This window comes from Columba livia, chromosome 15 (assembly GCF_036013475.1).
Source record: "Columba livia isolate bColLiv1 breed racing homer chromosome 15, bColLiv1.pat.W.v2, whole genome shotgun sequence".
In the NCBI taxonomy this organism is placed as follows: Eukaryota; Metazoa; Chordata; class Aves; order Columbiformes; family Columbidae; genus Columba; species Columba livia.
In genome coordinates this window covers 9,706,708-9,727,543 of record NC_088616.1, presented here as the reverse complement: position 1 = coordinate 9,727,543, position 20,836 = coordinate 9,706,708, and the positions used below count along the sequence as shown (strand labels likewise).

Below are 20,836 nucleotides of genomic sequence, written 5' to 3'. Positions count from 1 at the left end.
AAACCAGCCAGGTATCGGATGCTGTCTGGTTTGTGATGTTGGATAAACTAATACGAACCAGCTTGAATAACTAGGTTCTTGCTGGGCTTCCTTGTTTTTCTCCATTATTTTATGTGATTCTTAAAGTAAGTGTTCCTCTTTTTCTGGCAAAGAGATTGTGCACTATTCTTTCATCATAATCGTTATCCTCTGCTTTGTCAGCTGATGAATGAATCTCATTCCTCATTCACTCACACATCTCACTTCACAGTCCTTTTCTAAATATCCATATCTTGACTCCTGTACATTTTATATCTTATTTTGCCTGCTTTCAGAAATAAAATGCCACTAGTTAGAGAGTGTTTTGAGGACACTTTGTTTATCCCCTTGATTTAAGCCTCTGTAATTATGCTATGTATTAAACATACACCAGAGGGCGATTCACACTGAACTTACACACCAATAAAACTGATGAATCTCTGATTTATTTCTTTGTGAGTTCTATTTTCATTGGAGCCATAGAAGAAACACAAAATAAACACTAGGCAAGGAAATGTGAAATGCCAAAGACTTCCATTTGCTTTGCACTTCAGCTGAAGTGTACAACTTCAAAGATGATACAGGTTGTAAAACAAACTAGCAAAGAAAATACCAGCACTTCCAGTTTCTTCTAGTCTTCCCTATACGACATAGAGGCACATGTGGAAGAGACAGAATGGATGATACTGTATTTATTTAAAGCTCAGCCTTGCAAGTAAAGAAAACTGGATTTTTACTGATCGTTGCAGAATCTTCTGATAACCTTGTTTTGAGTGTAATCAAGTCCTTAAGAATCTACCCACCCCATCAAATCTAAGGGAAATATTCCCTCAATTCAAGGAGCCAGTTTTGCCTTTAAATCCTCCTGTGCCACAACCTTGTCCTTGTTTAACAGCCAACAGTGCGTACCCATCTCACAGAGATAATGCGCAGTTACTTTCACCTTTCCATTACATATTGCAAGTGTAGCTGCAGTGACAGCTTCAAGCGTTCGATGGGACATGCACATACACCTGATCTGAGAAACCATAAAGCCTTAATATTTTATGCACTACTCCTTAAAACGGGCTCTCTAAATAAACAATCTATGTGAACATGCAACTATTCGGGGAACTTACATCATGAGAGACAAAGTAATATTCCCCAGATCACAAAGGAAATCTGTGCGGCTGCCAGAAATCAGCTTCAGAAATCCAGAACAAAAGCAAGGACGGAAAAATTTCTCTTCTCAACCCATTCTCAATGACAGAGACACAGAGAATGGGAAGGAATCCCATGCTTCCCAGAAAGTGGGATTTGTTCTGGCCCTGTACCAACATGGGGTAAAGGTTGAGCTCCAGCCTTTGCTTCAACACTCTAGGATCTGCCTTAGGCCTATGTATTGTGAGAGAATCACAACCCTTACCTTGTTGCACACCATTAACTACTTACCAGTCCCACAAAATTTATCAGGAGAGGCCTGCTTTGACATCTTCTGCCCAGAGACCCTAAGTCCTCCTAACGCCCTTCAGTTCCACCCTCACAGTGGCTCAGGTCTTCCTTCTTTCAGGTCAGGTTTATTATAAAAACATACGCCGACTTTCTGCCAAGCACTGGCAGGCCACTGTCACGAGCTGGGCAAAGTACGCAGGGCAAGTACCCAAAGAAAGTAATGACCCAGAAATGCGTCACTCTGCTGCCCTCATCCCAACTGTGTTGTGCAACAAGAAAGAAGATGAAGGGGTGACATAAAGAGGATGGGGAAGGACACAAGAACAGAGGTTCAAGGTTCTCTTTGGTTTTTGGGAAGGCACGGAGAACAATGTCTGAAAACAATGCAAACAGCACACAAGCAACATGCCTACTACTCTGCTGTGGACACAAGCCCAGCTAAGAGCACCCGATCTCAACGCTCAATTGAAACTGCTCTTCTGCTCCAGTCTGTGGCATCCCCCAAACAGTCCAGTGAAGAGCATTCATGCTCAAGGCTTTCCCAGGCCAGAGAGGCAGAAACAGCCCCAATATGCTCCAGCCCAGGGGGAAAGTACAGTGCATCAGCCCATGTCAGCAACTGACCGTACTGCAACTCAGAGGAGACACGTTAAATGTACCCAAATACGCTGTTTTTGCAAAGAAGTGGGTATTAAGCTGTTCTTCATTTTCACTGCAGTATAACAGGTTGAAGCACAGCAGGCAGCATAGGAAGGAATAAAGATGACCATGTATCTGGAAGGTGAATGATGCACTGGAGGATCATGGGCTTTGGTATCTCCATTCATGGCAATATTTAAAACCATATTAGTCAAATAGATATCAAGACTAGTTTAGATACAATTTAACTTGCCTTAGGCCAGAGAAATGACCTCTCCAAGTCTCTTACAGCTCTTGTGCTGTGAGCCTTTAATTTGGCCAGTGGCATGTTTTGGGAAGCACAAAATGGACATAGAGCCCATGCTAACGCCACTTTCTCCTACCTATCAGAAGAATTCAGGAAAAGGCCCAGCCCCAGACTGGGCTCCCCAGATCTCTGAGAATACCTGCTCCTGTCCTTTCCAGCAAAATGTTTTCAGTTCCAAGATAAACATGGGGATAACATGAGTAGTGCAGACCTTGTGCTGCTTCTTTGTGTGCCAGGTGCACTTTCCTTTATGAAAAAGTGATGTTTACCTTTTCTAGCAGAACATTTGTATATCCAGTGAGGCACCGAGTCAGCCGTAGGATTCCTGCTGCCAGTGACTGACAATCTATGCTGAGATAATGACATTTAATAGGCAAGATGGGGGTTACTCTTAAAGACAAATGTCTACTTTTCAAGGCACAAAAGCCGAAGGTGATATTGTTAGAAAAAACAAAACAAACAAACAAACAACAAAAACAAACACAAGAAATAGCTGCCTATGTATATACACAGTTTGCAAAAAGGGCAACTTCTAGAAAGCAGGGGGGCATGACTTATCTTGAATCAATTATACAGATCAGGTGGTTGGCTCACTCATAAAGCCAACATCCAAAGCATACTCACTCCTGTGCTAATACTGATTTCAGCATACAACAGTCTCCTCAGCACAGGAGGTAAAAGCAAACAGCTCAAAACCACCCAGAATAGGTATTTCTTACTACTGAGCTTCCCATAGGAACCTAATGCAGTGTGAGAGATCATGGAACGTGGGTGCCTTATTCCTGTAGGCTTCATCAGAAACCTGTGTCAGTCAGTTTAGAAGGAAATAATCTGAAGAGAGCCACTTAAATTGTTTGTGAGCTGTGCATATAAAAATGAGCAGGACAGTGGAAACATGTGTCCGGCCAGGTACAAGAATCACTAAATGATGTTCTGATTGCCTGCTGCACAGACTTACTGATGAGCATGTGTCCCTTATGTAGGTGTCTCTCACAAACGTTTCTTTTATTGAATGTTTTAAATAAGGATCCAAACTGTAGAATAATCCTTGATGTTTGCATAGCAAAAGATCTCAAGTGAACTGCAAACATCAGTTTAAAAGTACAAAGGTCTGCACAGGAGATTATGGGCTGTGTCTCACTGCAGAAGAGAATGGGAAAATTCAAGGTCACACAAGAAAGTTTGCAACTGCAGCAAGATTAACATGCTTCTACTCTGATATGTTAAAAGTGAATCCATCCTTCATCTCAAGAGTCTTCTAAAGACAAAATTCTATATCTCTAGCAAAACTCTAAAAAGAGCCTATGCAAAAAATGAAAAGTGGAACTGCTAAAATGATTTTTACCATGCCAGAAACTAATAGCTAGGAAATCAGTATTTAGCATGACAAAAGACATGTTTACAATGTCTGCAGCAATCACTACACCATCAATAGAGATGTAGAATGAAACTGGAGGCCATCACCAATTAGCTAAAGAAGGAGGAACTCATCATGCTTTCATGTATACTCCAAGAATGCTATAGGGCCATAAAACACATTTATGTATCAGCAAAAAATTTCTCTGACCACATTTCAATATATTTTAGTTCAGTAAGTTGCAGTATGAAAAAAAAAAAGTAGCAGCTTACTCAGGTTACTGATGTGCTGAGTCTCTCAAAATACAAGATTTCTGGTTCTCTTCTCACTTTTGCCATATCCATTTGGTGTGGTTTCAGGCACAATATACTCTGACTTTCTCTAAGATAGAGATGACGACACATCATGATACCCACCTTGTTCTTGATCCTTACGCAGTCACACTGTAAATTCCTCAGAGAGGTAAGACTGGTTTCTCATAAATTATTTTAGATTGCCTAAAACAAGGCTGCTAGTGGCTTAAGCTGTAAAAAAATCAGCGTTTTTGACAATCTGATTTAAAATCTGCATTCCCTTTCAGTTTTTCAGGCTTCACTTTCAAAGTACAGGTGATTTCACGTTAATCTGGTTCACTGGTTGTCCATGGAAAACAAAACCAACAACATTAGAGTTGCTGACATACGAGACATAAAATACAAAAATGTATTTAAATCCCCAAATATGTAGACTTTATTATAGCTCATGAAATGAAAAATGTGGCAATCCCCCCACATCCACCACCCTTCTTTTGGGGCACGAAGGAGTGTGTAAGATTTGCTCTATATGACCTTTAGAGGGAAGCGTTCTTACAGCAGTTCCTAAAACAGGGGAAATTCTAGTTGTCAGAGAAGGTGCTGAAAAATGCAATGTTGTTCTCCATTGTGGGGCCTTTTTCTCCCAAAGGCAACACGCAAACACTGTCTGAGCAAAGTGGCTGCAGAAACGGTGCTACAGTCCCCTCTCTGCAAGTGATTTAAAAAAGTGACTGGCTGCACCTCAATTGCTATCAAAACCAAAAGAGAATAGAAATTCAAGAGGACACCACAAGGGTGCTTTCAACTCTCGTAGTTCTGTGACTTTTTATTTCTTCCCATATCCGAGCCAAAGAGCTTGAGTTGTTCTCAGGTGCTGGATAATTTATTTTCAGGATTTTCTGTACCCATGATCAAGTGGTGACAATCTGTTATCTGTTAAGATGTTCCTTTGGAGGTCCACATCTGTTTTGAAAAGGACACTTCACAAAACAGCAGTGCAGAGTGCGAGAGGGAATTCAATGATGCTTCCAAAAGACAGGTCAAAAACACCACCTAGGAAAATAATTTAAAAATCTCAAACACTTAAATTACCCTTCTTTTTACTTACGACACAAAAAATATTACTGATAATGATGACATTCTCCCATTTTTAATACAATGCTGTTTCCCAGGCTGACAACTCGTGAGGAGCCTCTTGCTTCTGGCAGCTGTGGCAGCACATGCTGGTTTACACAGATGTCCCACCACCCACCCATGTCCTCCCTGGTGACGGTGCCACCAACTCTGCTACCTTTCACCTGTCCAACCTCATACTCCACCGGTACCAGCTCTCCTCCAGTCCGGAGCCTGGGGTGCTGTGTTAGCCTCAGCAGCTGCTTTCTCTCTCGAATGCCCAAAGTGATTGATGTCAATAAAAATCTAAAACAAAACTCAAGAAAGGGCTCCAAATAAGAGGAGTGATGATTTCCTGCAACACTAAAGCAACTTGAGAAATAAAGCACCTGGGAGGCAAACAGAGAATGAGGGGAATGAAAAGGAATTGATGGAAAGCTGAAGAGCAGGGGAAAGGTACGTGATGGATGTTTCCACACTATTTCTGGGTAGTCAAGGAAACAGTTTTTATCTGTCTGATGAAGAAGGCTGTTCACTCCCTGAACTTCGGTCTCGCAGTTATCAGGTGAATGGGACTTGGATTTTCACTGGTCTGTGAGTGCAATGACTGCTTTTTATGGGATGGAGTCCCAAACTTCTGCCAGCTCCAGCCAGGAGCTAACTCCACCAACCTTCATTATCTAAGCATGCTACTTACATTACTAGTTCCACAACTCGTTACCTGCAACTCTGCCTATTCAGGTCACTCAGTGGAAAGAGAATATTCATAAAATAACTGTTTGGAATAGAAATATTTAAGAGAAAAACAGATCCTAAAACCCCCAGACAATCTACATACATATCTAATGTCCATACATCACCTTAGTACTCCCTGTATATTTGGGAAGACTCCAAATGGCTTCAGCTTCTGTGTCTGGACTTCACCAACAATTTCTTCTGCCCCTTCCCAAGAGAGTCCTGTTTCAGTGTGCAATAAGCATTTCATCTTCCAAATTCCCAGTGGTGGTAAACCAGCTGCGCAGCCTTAAGTTATTAGGAAAAAAATCATTATATTGACATTGCCTCTGGTGTAAAACATTGCCTTGGAGTTAGCTAGAACGTGCTGGATCCTGCTCCTCATTCCACAGCACCCCCAGAGCCACACAGCCTCCTCCTGGTGAGCCCAGAATTCGCTCTGGCTGCTCTGGGATAAGCTGCCACACGCAGCCAGTGGGTATGATTTGAGAAAATAATGTTTGAGAACTTCTTACAGTGACATTTCTTGTGGATGGCAGCAGGGAAGATCCCATAGACTGCAAAGGTAAACTGTCTTGTGCATTGATAAGATTGATAAGATAATGGTATGTAATGACAGGATGTACCGATCTATTATGCTGCTGAGAAGAAAAATACAGATGCTCAGATGAAGAATACACCAAGATAGCAAGCTGTTTTTACCCCTGGTTTTAAACATACAATTACCTCTGTACACATGTAAGAACTTGGATTTTAATTCACCTTCCAAGTGTATAACTGAATATGCTTCTCTACATTTAGTTCACACAGCCAAAATCATTGCTGCCGTAATTCCACCAAGTACAGAGAATCACCCCAACAAGATTACTTACTCCCATTTACTACATTAAACATACAAGAGTTTGGTCCTGAACCTGCTCCATTTGCACTTCTAGTTCACTGCAATTCCCCCGGGTAGCCCAGCGACAGAAACAGGCTGGAGCGAAACCCTGTGCATCTAACAACACACTGTGAATTCACTAGGGTCTGTAATATGCAGGTATACTTCCTAAACCAAGGAAAATAATTTTGCCATTTAGCCATAAGAGGGAGCTCATATGTGGCTCAGAAGAAAACATGAAATAATTTGAAATCTTTATGAAAAGTTATTAAGCAAAGACAAGAATACTAGAATAGGACTGACTTGAGCAATCCTGGGAAATCCAGGCCTCATTAGAGGTTTTTCTTTCATGGAACATATATAAAAGTGTTTTTTTTTCTTAAAATGATGAAGTTGACAAAAATTACATGACTTCACCAAGCATCTCCCAGTGTACTCGGAGCAGATACAGTTGAGTCCCAAGTTTAATACACCAAACAAACAAAAGACAGTAAAGTTTGCCTCCTGAGCCTGTACAAAAGCAAGTGCTCTGATTTCTTTAACTGCTGAGCCCCCTGTGGCTGCTGCTGCTGAAAGCTGATCTTCAGTATTTTTAGTAACTTGCTCCTCCTTGCTATTGAATTTCTTCCCAAGTTCCCATCATCTAGAGTTGTGCAAACAGCAGCTTCTGCACAAATGCCACCGAAAGCGTGATTCGCCATACTGAACTTTCATTAGAGGTGCTGATACGGGAGAGTGAAATCACCTACCTTCAGCCTCTGATTAAATCTATAGCATTGGCAAGAATACCTCCTTTAAACTGATAAACCTATTTGACAGGTATGCTTGTGAGAACTGGGAATACAGAGCATGGTAACCCAGCACGCACAGCCTTCAGCAGAGAGCAGCTATTTCAGACACACACTAGCAAGACACACAAAGTCAGGAAACTGGCTTCTGCTTTATGATTTGTACAAGATAGTATGAAGCGTTCCGAGCACAGGTACCACCAATAGTGACTTCAATCACATTTTGACTGGTAAATGTTTATGTATGACAACAAGTAAAATCTCACCTATCACAAGTGACTTTCAAACTACTGAGAACTGGCAACTGAAAATGCCAGGTGGCCACCTAATGATTCCTCATACACAACCTGGTATATTCCGCAGCACAAAAGAAACTGAAGAACTTGCTTAAATCAAGAAATTCACTCAGATATTGTATGGAAGAGAGAATTTTTGAATGGCTGTCCTGGCAAGGGACATAGCATGAAAGCCAAATCCTATGCTTTGTAAAATCACAATTTACAACTCCAAGGCCAGAATTTGGCCAGCAAGAACAGGCTACACAGGCCTGTTTAAAGCAACCCATGAGAAAGATTAACCACATGAGAAATATGCTGAGGGGTTATATCACTGACATAAGCTGCAAGAGCTCCATTCTGCATTTAGACAGCAGAAGTCAAGCACTATGTGACCACTAGATACTGCTCTGTGTTTGCTCTGCAGCCTGCACACTCCAGAGCAGATGCTTGCCTGCTTCACCTTAAAATAAATAGTATTTTAAACTAGTTGCAGTGCAGCCTGCTGCAAAATGACTTGATGGCAGTAAAACAGTCTGACTCAATTTTTGATCTTGTCATATTGCTAAAATGCACAATACCAGGACTTGCATCTTCGATAATCCACTTGTACTGTACATCTTGACTCTAGCACTTACCACCATACGGACTTTTTCACATACAATTTTCATTAACCCTTTGCTGGACTCTTGCTCTGGTCCGACCAGGATGACGCACAGAGGTCAAAGGGTTACTTTATGGCTGAGATTTTAATGCCATGATCCTCAACTTGCAGCTCCAATTCTTCTGAAAATATGATAGTTAGAAAACATATTTTTTAAAGAGACTTAAGATTCCTAAAACTCTTGAAAGCTGGAAGAGAATTTACCAAATAAACAGACTGACTGTAATCTCAGTAAAACTGGTAGGGGTAATTCAGAACCAAAAAGATGGAACAATCCAGAATTAAAGGACAACTGTAACATTTCAGCTTTGTTTCTTATGTCTAAACTGAAAAGTGAAGCTGCAGCACCACAGAGGAATTTTATTACGTCTCTGTGACTATCAGATCCCTTCTGCAAGCACTGAAGGAACAATTTTGACACCTAATTTAATTGAACAGACAATCCAATAAAATCTGCAATTGGTTTGAAGTCATTTTGGATTACACCTCAGGTCGATAGCTCTTCATAGCTTACTGTGATTTTGTGACACATGGAATCTTGCAGAACAGGTTTCCTACTTGTCTGAATTTCCTCATCTCTATTCTCCATCTGTGATTAAGCAGTTAATTGGACATACAGTCATTTGCAGAGGTCCCAGAAAACACAGTACCGATCCATCGCTGATCCTCTGAAGTCAGTGATGGTTTAAATGGTGACCAGAACCTCAGGTTGAATTTGGATGCCCCAAGCTCACTTTGAATCAGCTTCAAGCTCAGTCCTAAGAAGCCCAAGTCCATTTGTATTCAGCATCCTTCTGCACCTCCACTGCCTCTATATTGATTGCACAGAAATTTCTGTCATTCATTTTGATGGCCATTTCAACTCTTTTTTCCTTCCACAGGGGTCAGACAGGCCTCAGCATTTATTACATGGGTGAAAAGAACAGGACCCAGTACTGTTTTAATCAGCTCTACTGATCAGGCTGAAGCCATCATACATGCTGATGATTTGGCAGTGATTGGCTTTTTTAAAGTAATTCACTGTTAAACTCAAAAGGCTGTTTTCTCTTCCAACTTTGGGATATATTGCGTGCCATCACCACCAAAGCCCACACATTCAGAAGACCCAGAGCCCACCTGAAAAACTCAAGCACTCAGTTTTCTCTGCATTTTTTAAAAATGTGATTGTTTCTACTTACATTTTCACAGTTCTAGATGAGCAGCCCAGGTAGAGATAAGACCATTTCATATCCACAGCACTTTTCTGAACAGGTACTCAGGCACAGAGACCTTCCACTGTTACGGCAGTGTCTGCACAGCCCCGGTCACAACAGACTTCCCTGTATCGTCAGAGGAAGAGCTTCTGCCAAACCGTCCCAGATTTGGTGGTTGTGGGGAAGCGGGTAGAACTGTTGACCTACCCATCCTTACTTAACTCCATTCTTTTCTTTGGCGAGACTTATCCCATTGCTGGCGTGGGTCATACTGCTACTGGAGTCTCCAAATGCAGAAAGTTGTAAACCCTGCCCAGAGTTGTAACTGATCTAAAAATCCAGGCTCACCTGATGGCTGCATTTCTATTCAAACATGGTGTAAAATCACAGACATGAATAGTTGCAGGCTGTTCTGGTGAAAGAATGGTCCTTTCCTGCTTAATTCCATCAAAAAAAGCAGTAAATATTGTCTAACATACCGAAGTGCCTTTTTTCATCTTTCCATCTGATGATTTAAACAACTTCAACAAAACGCGGTGTGGGGGGCAGAGCACAGCTCTAGGAATATCACACTAACTGTGGTTTTTAGATCCTGCCAGCTAAGAAATCTGCATGGGTAGGAAGTCATAAAATATTATGCTGTATATGATCCAACTCATGTTGTCCTTTCTCCAGCAAATTCCTACGAGTTTCCAGAGCTGAGAAAGGTTCTTCGGATTTGGGGCTGAATGATACAGAACAATAGTCAAATAGTGCAAAAGTAATTTCAGCTGTCAAGTCATGCAGTCAGAAGTCTGTAAAATAGGAACACTTTTTCCTGCTTTTTCAATGTGTCCTTGAAATCTTTAATATCTGAAACACTCAATTAAGAGTTTTCTCCAACTGAAGAGACTTTTATTCTGGCACCTCTCTGCCCAGTTCAAAGCAGCGTCTGGACTCACACCTGAACTGATAAGATCCAAAATGTGCTGGCTACACTGCATAGTCCAGGTTTTCTCGACGTGGAAAACAGGATTCATTACCAGAATGCCTCATGCTAACAGAGCCAGTGAACACATACAGTGTAATAGGACAAACTGTGAAAATGCTCAGAGTGCCCAGAATTTTGCTTTGCGGCCGTTGACGAAGGAAGGCAGATTTCCAGTGCTGGGCCAGATTGAGAATCCGTTGGTATTGCAGTGATGCCGGAGATCTCCTGACCCCGCTGACAGCGGGTATTGCCTGCACGTGTTTGACTGGACTCTGATTTCACTCAGGGGCTGAAATGACAATACATGAGCATGAGCTAGGGCATGTCAGAAATTTAATGGGTTGAAACCAACAAAATAGTGTCCAAGCACACAGAGAGCTGTATTTGGCCTTCCATTAGTCACAGATTGCTCAAAAATGTGAGTGCCAGGATGTGCTGGGACGTCTCAGCATATAAATTACTATTCATCTAGCATGAAATAATTGTCTGATTAAATCAAATCTGGAGGTGCTGTTGCCTTTCATCATGCTTATTCACTATTGGTTTGAGGGTGGACAGCATGGTGACTATTTGACAGATGTAGGAGTCAAGGTCCCTGCCTTGAAGAGCACTCAAAGCACCAAACACATCTGTCAGGTCCTCTTGCAAGCCGAGAGCCCTCCTCTCTAATCCATCTCATCCTGCCGGCTGCGCAAAGCTGTTGGCACCATCCTTCCCCATCTGCAGAGCACGGAAATGCCGGGGGGTGCAGGGCAGAAGAGAGGAGCACAGGAAGGACATTGGGGACCATGCACCATCCATACTGAACCAGGTCAGCCAACACCAGCTGGACAGGTGAATGCACCAGCGGTGTCACAGCGCTCCTAGGATCTCCCCATGGATGTAATCATGACAAGCTATACACAGTTTACAATGACACTGTTCCTCAGTACCTCACAAGTTTTCAGGATCCTGCCTCACCTGTAGCTCTCACTCCAACACATCCTAGCAGGATGCAGGACACAGTGGTAATAAAGACTCTTTTGGGGACTAGGAACATCACAATGACAGCGTGGAGGTTTTCTGTGAGACAGCAAGAGATGTGCCAGAGAGGCTTTTCAGGATAACAGCCAGCGAGGACGTCTATGCTAACTATGGCATCCAGAAGAACATCTGTGTTGTGTTTAGGAAGGCAGGAGCACAGAAGCCTAGCAGGCAAGGTGCAGTGAGCTGTCGTGGCAGCTTTGAGCTACGGAAAGGCTGTTTGGGAATTTTTCAGGTTAGATTATTTCCTACTTGAAACTCAAACAGCTTAACACAAAAAATATCGCATTTACAGACAGGAGAGGCAAGTAAGAGGCAAATAGCAACCTTTGGACAACTGATATTTTCAGTCTGGCTGCCTACATTCAAGCTCCTAATTTATACTTAAGGATCTGTATAAAATAACTTTACTTTCCAACCCACATTCTAAACAACATGTACTGCCAGGTTCAGGGAGTTTTGCAGATGTTTACCTCTTTTCCTTTGCATTGTTTTTGGCCATCTTCAGCAACAGACATGGCCAACAACAAGAACAAAACCACACATAAGTAGCACCAACATTTAGGCCATGAAGTAGTCAGACCAAGGGCATCCTAAGTGTATGTCACAGATAGTGTGTACAGAAATAGAAAAGGTATATTGCAGTATATTAAGATTACTGAGCAAATTAAAACTGTCAGATGTACCTTGAATTTTATCTGTAATCTTGTTCTGTGATCTAGCTGTGACATCTATTGTACAAGTTATGGAACTTCAGTTACTGAGGATCGTGAAACAGCAAAGCCGAGAACATTTCAGAGTAAAGACAGCCTCTTTGTTCCTATAGTTGATACAGCAAACAAACCCACAAACTTCACTATTTGTCCAAGGGAAAAACTGTGCATAATGAAGTGCTTGAAGATGGGAGACAGAACAAACTGGATCTAACGAGGATACTAAAAAACTTTACCTTGGATTTGGTCACTGAAGATGATCCTGAGGTGTGCGTATTTCTCTGTATTAACAAAAGCCACAGTAGAAAGACAGGAACCCAAGCAGAAAAGAGGCTCGAGGATGTTGTTTCTTAGAGCAGATGGGGAACGGCTGGCCAGACAGTGAACTTGCCTGAACATGCAAACACCTCCCTCCTGAGGAGACAACACCATGGCCTGGGCTGCTTCTGCGGCAGCAAAGTGGGGCAGGAGGTGGGAACGTCAGTCCCTAATCCCAGCTCCAACCCTTCTACCACGCGGCAACCGGATCCTCTGGGCCAAGACAAGGAAGAAAGACACCAGCAATAACTGTTGCTAGTGCAGGTAGAAAGGGAAAGACATGGAAATACCTGCCTGCCTGGGGGTATCCCATTGCCTCTGATCATGGGGTGGCATGAGAACAAGGGCAGCTCTGGGCAGGGACGGAGAGGGGAGCTGCTGATGCCACCCAGGTGCAATGGCACAACCCAGCCTGGTCCAGCTCCTCCGGCTGCTGCAGTTGGGCCTCCTTGCCTTCTGCTTTCAGCACATCTTTAGCACTAATTCTTCAGTGTGTGTTATACAGGTCAGACTAGAAGATCATAACAGTCTCTTTTGGCTGTAAAAATCTATGAATAACAATGAGGTTTTTCCTGGAACAGAGAAAAGAGGCAGCAGCTGCTGATTCTTCTCACTGTATTCCTTAAAACAATGAAAAAAAACTCCAATGGCTATGGAAATCATTGGGAACTGAGTCTTAAAAGTAAAATTTGCAGTGGCAGAACTGAACGGAACTGACACTGTGAGCTTCTGATTCACTGTTCTGCTTACAAAGAGTGGAACAGATGTTGAGTCTTTTGTTTCTCAGACATCTGTGAAGATTTTTGATGTCCCTGTTGAAAAACACATCCTGCTGTTCACCCCAACGAACTCAGAGACTTTCAATGGGCTTCATGAAAACTACAAGTCTGCTGCTGCAGAATTGAAAGGTTCGTAATGCTGAATCCTGCTTTGCAAATACGAATGCTGAAAGATCAATGGAAAAACACTCACCAATGTTGCTGGTGAAAGTACACTGCTGTCAGTCCATCTTCTATTTCTACCAAACCATTTAAAACCAGTTTCCCTAACTCTTGCTTTAATCTGTTAGGGAGACAGGCTGAAAAGTAAAACTTCACTTGAAAATTATTCTTTAAAATGCAAAGATCACACAAACCAACACCAATTCCAGCTGCTCTCAATAAACCTGTTTCTGATTTTACAAATATGAATTGATAGGAGCAACTTCCAACCCAAGATAGTTCTAGCAATGTTCTAGCAATTTCTGCCACCACCAGGAAATGCCATGAGGATCTCAGGGTACTGACTGAACGAAGAGCTTGAACCAGCTACAAAACCTGAGAAATATTGCAAGGTATCTGCATAGCCTTGCTCACAGAACACGTTTGCACGTATACAATAAACAAGTATAGGACGTCGCACACAAAAGTATTTCAGTTTTCCATTGTCAGTCACTGTGGTGCTACTCCTGCTCCAAGTATGTGAGACACTGAAGAATGGTATGTCATCTAGTAATAAAATATCACACATTAGTATCTGTAAAGACATATGGATTACAGGTGTTTCAGCTCCTTTGTCCTGTTAAGACTTATTAGGAAGAGAAATAAGAGTTCTGAAGGGTAATTTAGAAGTGTTACTAAAATAGGTGATAGCAAACCACTGTGAAAGGACAGAGGGAAAAGCTTCATTCCTTTTGGCTACTTAAGCATCTGTTATTAAGTAGGTTCAAGGAATAAAAAAGTCCCCAGAGCTGCTGGTTGTTCAACAGAGACCAAAACATGGCTCTACACAATTCATTGTTTTAAGGTTAGGTCCTAACCCACTGCTGAGCTCCGTGGTCCATTTCTCTGAAATGGCTAAACCAAAGCTGGAAGACTCAACCAGATGCATGATTTCCTCTTTATTATCAGATAATATTTGCCTTGGTGGATACCAATGAAACAAGGATTTGAGTAGCAGATCCTGATTTCAGTGTTGGAGGGGGCAGAAGGACAGAAGAGGAGGGGATGTCTTCTCAACCAGGATCTGCTTGGGTAGCACAGTCACAGCAGGGAACAGCTTCCACGGGCAATGTGTCCCTTTCTACTACTGGGCTGTGCTGTAAAAGGAAATTGCCAGCTAGTATACTGTAAATTGTACGAGTCGTGGGGACTGTGACTGGTGGTGAAGGTGGGGATTTAAGCAGCAACGTGCACTTTCTGGTGTGTTTTACATCACTTCTGAGAGCCCACAATAGGTAAGTTTTTCAGTAGTCTATCTTCTGAGCACTGGGCAGCAGGAATTCAGGACAATGGATGCAGCTGTGTTCCAAAGGGTCATTTTCAGACAACCTACTATGGAGCCCATATTGAAGAAAGGGACAAGTATTATAATTCTGACTACCAGTTATTCAGAGGTCTGAGAAGCCAGCTCCCCACTGACAAGACAGAAGGTGATAGCACATGAAGGCTGAATAGGATGTAGAGATATAAAAAAATAACGTACAGTAATAGTGCACATTAGGTAGAGAAACATCCCATTAGTCTCACATTAACTTGAGCTGGAGTGCAGTTTCTCAACGCTCCCCGCACTTTCACAGCCGTGTTTCTGTTTCTGCTCAGCTACACCTCCCTAGTGAAGAAATTCTAGAGGTCTGGAACAAGATGCTTGTCAAAGTGCTTGTTGGGAAGAATTTCAACAGGATTGTCTTTAATAAGACCATGACTGTGTTTGCTATGTTTTGTAAGTGTCAATGTATTCAGTTTTTAAGTTGCTTCAACATGATCAATTGGAAGTGAAAAATGAAAGCTATTATACATACACACTGAACTCATCTTTGCACTTTACAGAAGCCCAGATTAATGAATTTTTGTCATCTGATGAAAGCACTGAAGAAAAAAATTGTCATATCTATGGAAACATTGTGATACCTTTGCAGACTTAGGGTCGTACTGAGTAACACTGCATCCTTTAAGTAAATATTTGTCAAGGCCATATAAAATCTCAGTGTTGAAAGACAAAATGACACTAGAATGTCATGTTGTACAACGGAACATTACAACATGCTGTTCTGTATGAGTCAGGCTGTCTTCCAAGGACAAAAGGAAAGTTGAAGTGAAGCTGTCTGGTTATAATGCTCTGGGATTAAATCCCAGAGAGAAATTGTGGTTTAGCAAATTATAACTATTGTTTTCCTCTTCCGTCTGAAAGAGAAGCGGCTTTCCTGCTGGACCCTTCCCAGCAAGAAACCCTTGCCCTATCCCTGCAACAGCCAGCCGGGATTAGTTTGTGCCTTAGTTACTTCAGTAGAACAAACACACAGCATTCACGTAAATAGACAACTAACTATACTGCCCCCTGTGCCAGTTGTTTCTGGAGCAGGTATGACTATAGCCTCTCAAACGCTGGTACTGCTCTTGTTGTATCTACATTTTCACAAAACTCAAATCCTAAAACTTTCTTCTATACACTTACACCATTTTACTCCATTCGTGTATCATGGTCTAAACTTGGAATATTTGTTGTCAAGACCAATGATCTTTAAAAAATGCTACCTAATGCATCAACTATGTTACGCAATAAAGCAAAAATGCTGCAGAAAGAGAAGGCAAAGAAAAATCTTAAATAGTTACATTTCTCCATCTACATAGATAATCTAATTAAAAAGAAAATATTTCTGAAGCAGAAAAAAAAAAATCTAAGACACTGTTCTAATTAAAACATTAGTAAGCTTTTCATTTTTCTTCTTGGTCCCGAACTTAAATTAAATTCTAAAGCATTTTCCCATGCCCTCATTTAATCTTTCAGGGAGAGATTTCCCTCTCTGATGTGCATGCACGGCTTCTAATGTATCGAACTGCAGTCCTGCACACTCACACCATGTTCAGTCTTCATGCAGAAAAGCAGAAACCCACTAAATGCTCATAATAAACGTCAGTTTGTCAAAAAGTACCAGTAACAACTTTCATTAACTGTTAAAGGATTGTTTCATACTTACAAATACCCTGAAATTAAACAGTATTTGAAATCTCCCAATCATGGGCCCACTCTGCCTGGAAGTGAGGAAGCAGACCCACAGGGTAGCAGTTGTTACCATTAACGCTCTTCTCGAGTAGCAGGGAAACTGTCTGTGGGAGGAGAAACAGGGTTGAGTTTTCAGATATTTCCACCAGAGGCTTTGATTTGCTTCCAAATTCACTGTTCAAATAGGTGGTTACAGATGGAGACAGACGACTAAATTAAAACTGAGACAAAGAAGTCTGCAATGATAGATCAGACTTCCAGCTCTGCCCAGACATTGACGCTTCTGTTCTCCAATACCGAAAGCCTCTGTTTGGTGTCTGCCTCTGCTGCACACTCTTTAGTGATGTGTTTGAAACACTCATGTTGAGTCCTACGTACAGTCTTTCACGTACAATGTTAGGGCAGTGCATATTCTGTCAACTTGCCTTCATGCTTTATTTTCCATTAAAGAAGAAGTAAAAAAGCCGGCTCAGGAAACACCATTAAAAAAAATGCTCTAGGTAGCAAAAGGGGTGAGTAATTAGCGTTTGCTCATCTGTTCACATTCTTCATCCTTACCTGACACCCAGCAAATCTTCCCAGCAGACTGTGGTATTAGACCATTTGCAGTACAGTGCTTGATATCAAGTCCTCTGTTGGAGGAACTCTGCATCCTTACCTCAGGGCATTCCCAAACAAGAGAAACAGAAGGTAGTTTCTTTGGGATTGCCTAGGAAAGATTGTCTTATGCCCATCAGCTTACAAAACATAGTTCTCTAAGTTTTTATTAAACCTTCACACAAAGCCTCATTTCAGCTTTGCCATAACCAGTGTAAAGGTTTGAAAACATAACACATTTTAGCAACAGCTGCGCTACTTCTGACCTCATTAACATGCTCAGGTTCCTTGGTTGAAAAGATTAATATGTGCATTTCATAAAATCTTAAATTTTTTTTGGAAGTAAAGAACTACTAGAGCAAAGTCTCTTTGTGAATATCAGTAATAAGCAGCTTTGCTCCTGCATTTGCTTTTTAAAAGGATCCTTCAGAAGGAATCAAAGAGGATCTCAGCTAAAAAGAAACTGTAATAACAGAGAAAGAACTTCAATAGTACAGAGAAAGAGCGAAACTCTGAGGATTGTGGGGAATCCTTCCTGGAAGGAACTCACTAGAAGAATGAATCATCTCAAGGCAACACAGAGAAGGATCAAAAAATGAAAGTAAAGAATTCAATATCAATGGCTCATTATGTGTAATCTCTCTTGTGAATCCAATTTAACTCCTAGTTTTATCAGGATCAGGATGTCCTAACTCTCACCTGTTACACAAGACAACAAGAGATGGACAATTTTAAAGTATTGGACATCTTACATTTTACAACTATTTGCTAAAAAGTGCAGTTCATAACAGATGGCTTGTTTATTATCCAGGCTGCAACATGTAATTAAATACCTGCACTTAGAGATTTAAGATTAAATATTAACTTCTCTACTTCACAGTTCTTGCAGATAAGTGGCACTCAACACACAGCACACTGACCTCACGAGGCCATCAGTCAGCCTTCATTGATGAGGAGTTAACGAGATGACACAGAATGTAAACCAGTTTATGTCGATACTTGACAAGTACAGCTTAATCTCTGCTGGGGAAAACATTCATTGAGACTGCAATTAAATCCTCTTAATGGAAAAGGATTCTTGTGGAAGCACGTTCTGTGCTAGATCACCATTTCTAATATGGTCCACCTGGGTTTTGTAAGTCTTGGACCTAGTTTCTTGAGCAGTTTACTTAGACTATCTGAAATTGGTGAAGACCACTGATCAGATGCTTCAGGCTTCTGCCGGCTGCAGCTCCCTCTGTCCCAGAAAACATCACCTACAAGGGGAAAAGTAGCTTAAAGCTAAAAAGGGAAACTAGCTCAAAAGTCAGAAAAGTAGATCAGAGAGATGCACCACACTCCTTCACTTCTAATTGTGAACCACAGCTGACTTATTATTATTTACAGCCAGATTTTTCTTCGAAGATGCCAAGTGAAACTTAATTCTTATTTTTTTTAGTATAGAGTAAATTTTTGATAGAATTGCAATACAGTGCAAATCAAATCAAAGTCTCACTTAGCGGCAAGAGGACACCATGGGATCCCAGATACCAGGGTGCTGGTTTTAAATAGATCAATCTACGTTTGCTGTGGGATGAAACTCCCACTCCAGCTGGACAGCGTGGGATGCATTTAACAGTAAGTGCTTCTCAGCACCCATTATCAGGACTTGATTTACAAACATCACACACAAGAAGCGACTTGCCAGTTCAACCACCGAAGTATGTCAGAACTCTTTCTATAATACACAACTAAAGACGACAATTCTCCTTTGGACATCAGACACAAGTTCTCTGGAGACTGTCAGAAGGTCCTTGCACAAAGTAAACTGGATCACTGTGGGATGCTGGGCTTCATTTAACATTGGGCGTTTATTAACAAACAGAAGCTGGGAGATGAGGTTAGAAAGCGAATGAGATGAACTGAATCCCAAAGTGTCGGCAGGCTTTCCCTTTGCTGCTTGCAACATGATGAAATTTGAATGGCAAGCAGTGCCACCAATATATTTTGAACAACTATTCAACACAGAAGCTATAATCTTTTAATTAGTTTCCCCACAGACAAACAGAGCAAGCCGTGTTCGGCAGCACTCTGTATCTGGCAGATGGGTTTACCATTCAAGATAATGAAAAAGAAATAATTTTCACTGCGCCTACCCACTGTACATGAGGCTCAATCCTGAAACTGCTATCTATCCTATTATAAGGTGCAAGTTTACATATTAATGAAAACATGCTCTATCTCAGCAAATGATGTTCTCATTTCTATTCCAGCCACTCTCAGATGTTGCGTCAAGACAAGGGGCCAAGCACAGAGTCACAGGCCGTGCCTTGACACATGACAGGAGTTGAAATCTACTTTATGAAGCACTTGGAAAAAGCCTCCCTGAAAGGCAAGTCTTGCTGTGCTGGGACATCCGCCTCGTCCCATTTTCCCCTCTGACCCAAGTCAGTTCCAAAATATTTTCTTGGAACAAAAATTTAAAACCCACCACCAACTCACTTGCTCCTTTGTGCCAACTTCTGTCAGTTTAATAACAGAACTGGTATTCTCTGCAGTGTAGTGTAGCTCCTCAGCTGTCTCAAGCAGAATCGAGCCCTAAACGTCTGAAACAGAATCACTTCCTCAAGCTTTGCTAAGTCAAACACTACTCATTTTAGTCTAAACATGAAGTGAATCTATTTAAAGAGTATACCACTGTAACTGCTCATTCTAAAAATTATTTAAATCCATGAAAAAAGTAAAATCAATGTTTATTAGTCAAATTTGTCCCTGTAAATGAATAGCAATGTTCCAAATGCACCAATATTACTAGGTTTTTTAATCATATGAAAAATCCCCCCCGTGCACATAAATAAGCCCTATCAGATAAGACTGACAGGATTAAGTAAAGAGATATCAATGTGGACCAACTGCGGAGCTTGTCTAATCTGTAGTGTCAGATGGTTTCGCTATCAATATGAAGTAGTGGAAGAAACACACCCAGCTAGCAATCTTATTTATAAAAAAACCTCATAAATTAAATGTGAAGCATAGCAAAGTTTAATATAAAAAAGGAGGGTAAACCTGAACTTCCCCCAAGAAATGCTGACTTGTTTTTCTACTAAATGTCAGCCAAATCTACCTTAAAATCCAAGGTTTGAGCACTTTGCAGATAGCAATTCATCTCATTAAGTTCTTTTCTTAAATCCTGAGGAAGAAAAACGTGGTTCAGAATTGACAATCATTCAAAAACGCTAAGATACACAGGAAACATAATCAATCCTAAGGAGAAATGCAATCATTCTTTTCGTCTTTAATACAGCTTCATACTTGCCTAACTCCCCTGGAATTACTCTCAGCTGGCATCAGCATAATAACAGAAACAGAACACAATACATTAAAAGAGATTAATACAAATGCACAACAAATCCATTGGCTGTTCAAGAAACCCTGATGTGTGAAATGGTGTAATTGGTATAAATCAAAATGTCTGGCTTGGAGGTCAGAAGTTTGGTTTTGGTAGATAACATATTTATGTGCTCTGTGCCTGAAGACTGACGGAATGGCCAGAGGGAGGTGT

General features: G+C 41.3%; 2 protein-coding genes across 17 annotated transcripts in view; one reads left to right on the top strand and one right to left on the bottom strand.

Moving 5' to 3' along the window:
- The window catches only part of LOC102088507 (acyl-coenzyme A synthetase ACSM4, mitochondrial), a 164,663-nt gene that overhangs the window by 9,561 nt on the left and 134,266 nt on the right, over positions 1-20,836 (bottom strand). For 12 of the 16 annotated variants that reach the window (XR_010466344.1, XR_010466345.1, XR_010466346.1 and 9 more), the window contains 5 exons: positions 16,679-16,802; positions 9,679-10,952; positions 8,475-8,622; positions 6,019-6,181; positions 2,665-5,098 (listed from right to left, as the gene is read on the bottom strand). The gene's annotated coding sequence lies outside the window, so the exon portion shown is untranslated. Of the gene's footprint in view, positions 1-58; positions 2,642-2,664; positions 5,099-6,018; positions 6,182-8,474; positions 8,623-9,678; positions 10,953-16,678; positions 16,803-20,836 lie in introns of those variants that run through there. The other 4 variants (XM_065031047.1, XM_021291904.2, XM_065031049.1 and 1 more) reach the window with 4 other exon arrangements.
- On the top strand, positions 2,212-17,787 carry PDILT (protein disulfide isomerase like, testis expressed). Its single transcript, XM_065030629.1, is given in 8 exon segments — positions 2,212-2,230; positions 9,382-9,512; positions 11,697-11,834; positions 12,556-12,666; positions 13,505-13,629; positions 15,275-15,417; positions 16,057-16,082; positions 17,716-17,787. Coding segments are annotated over 8 exon segments (765 nt in total).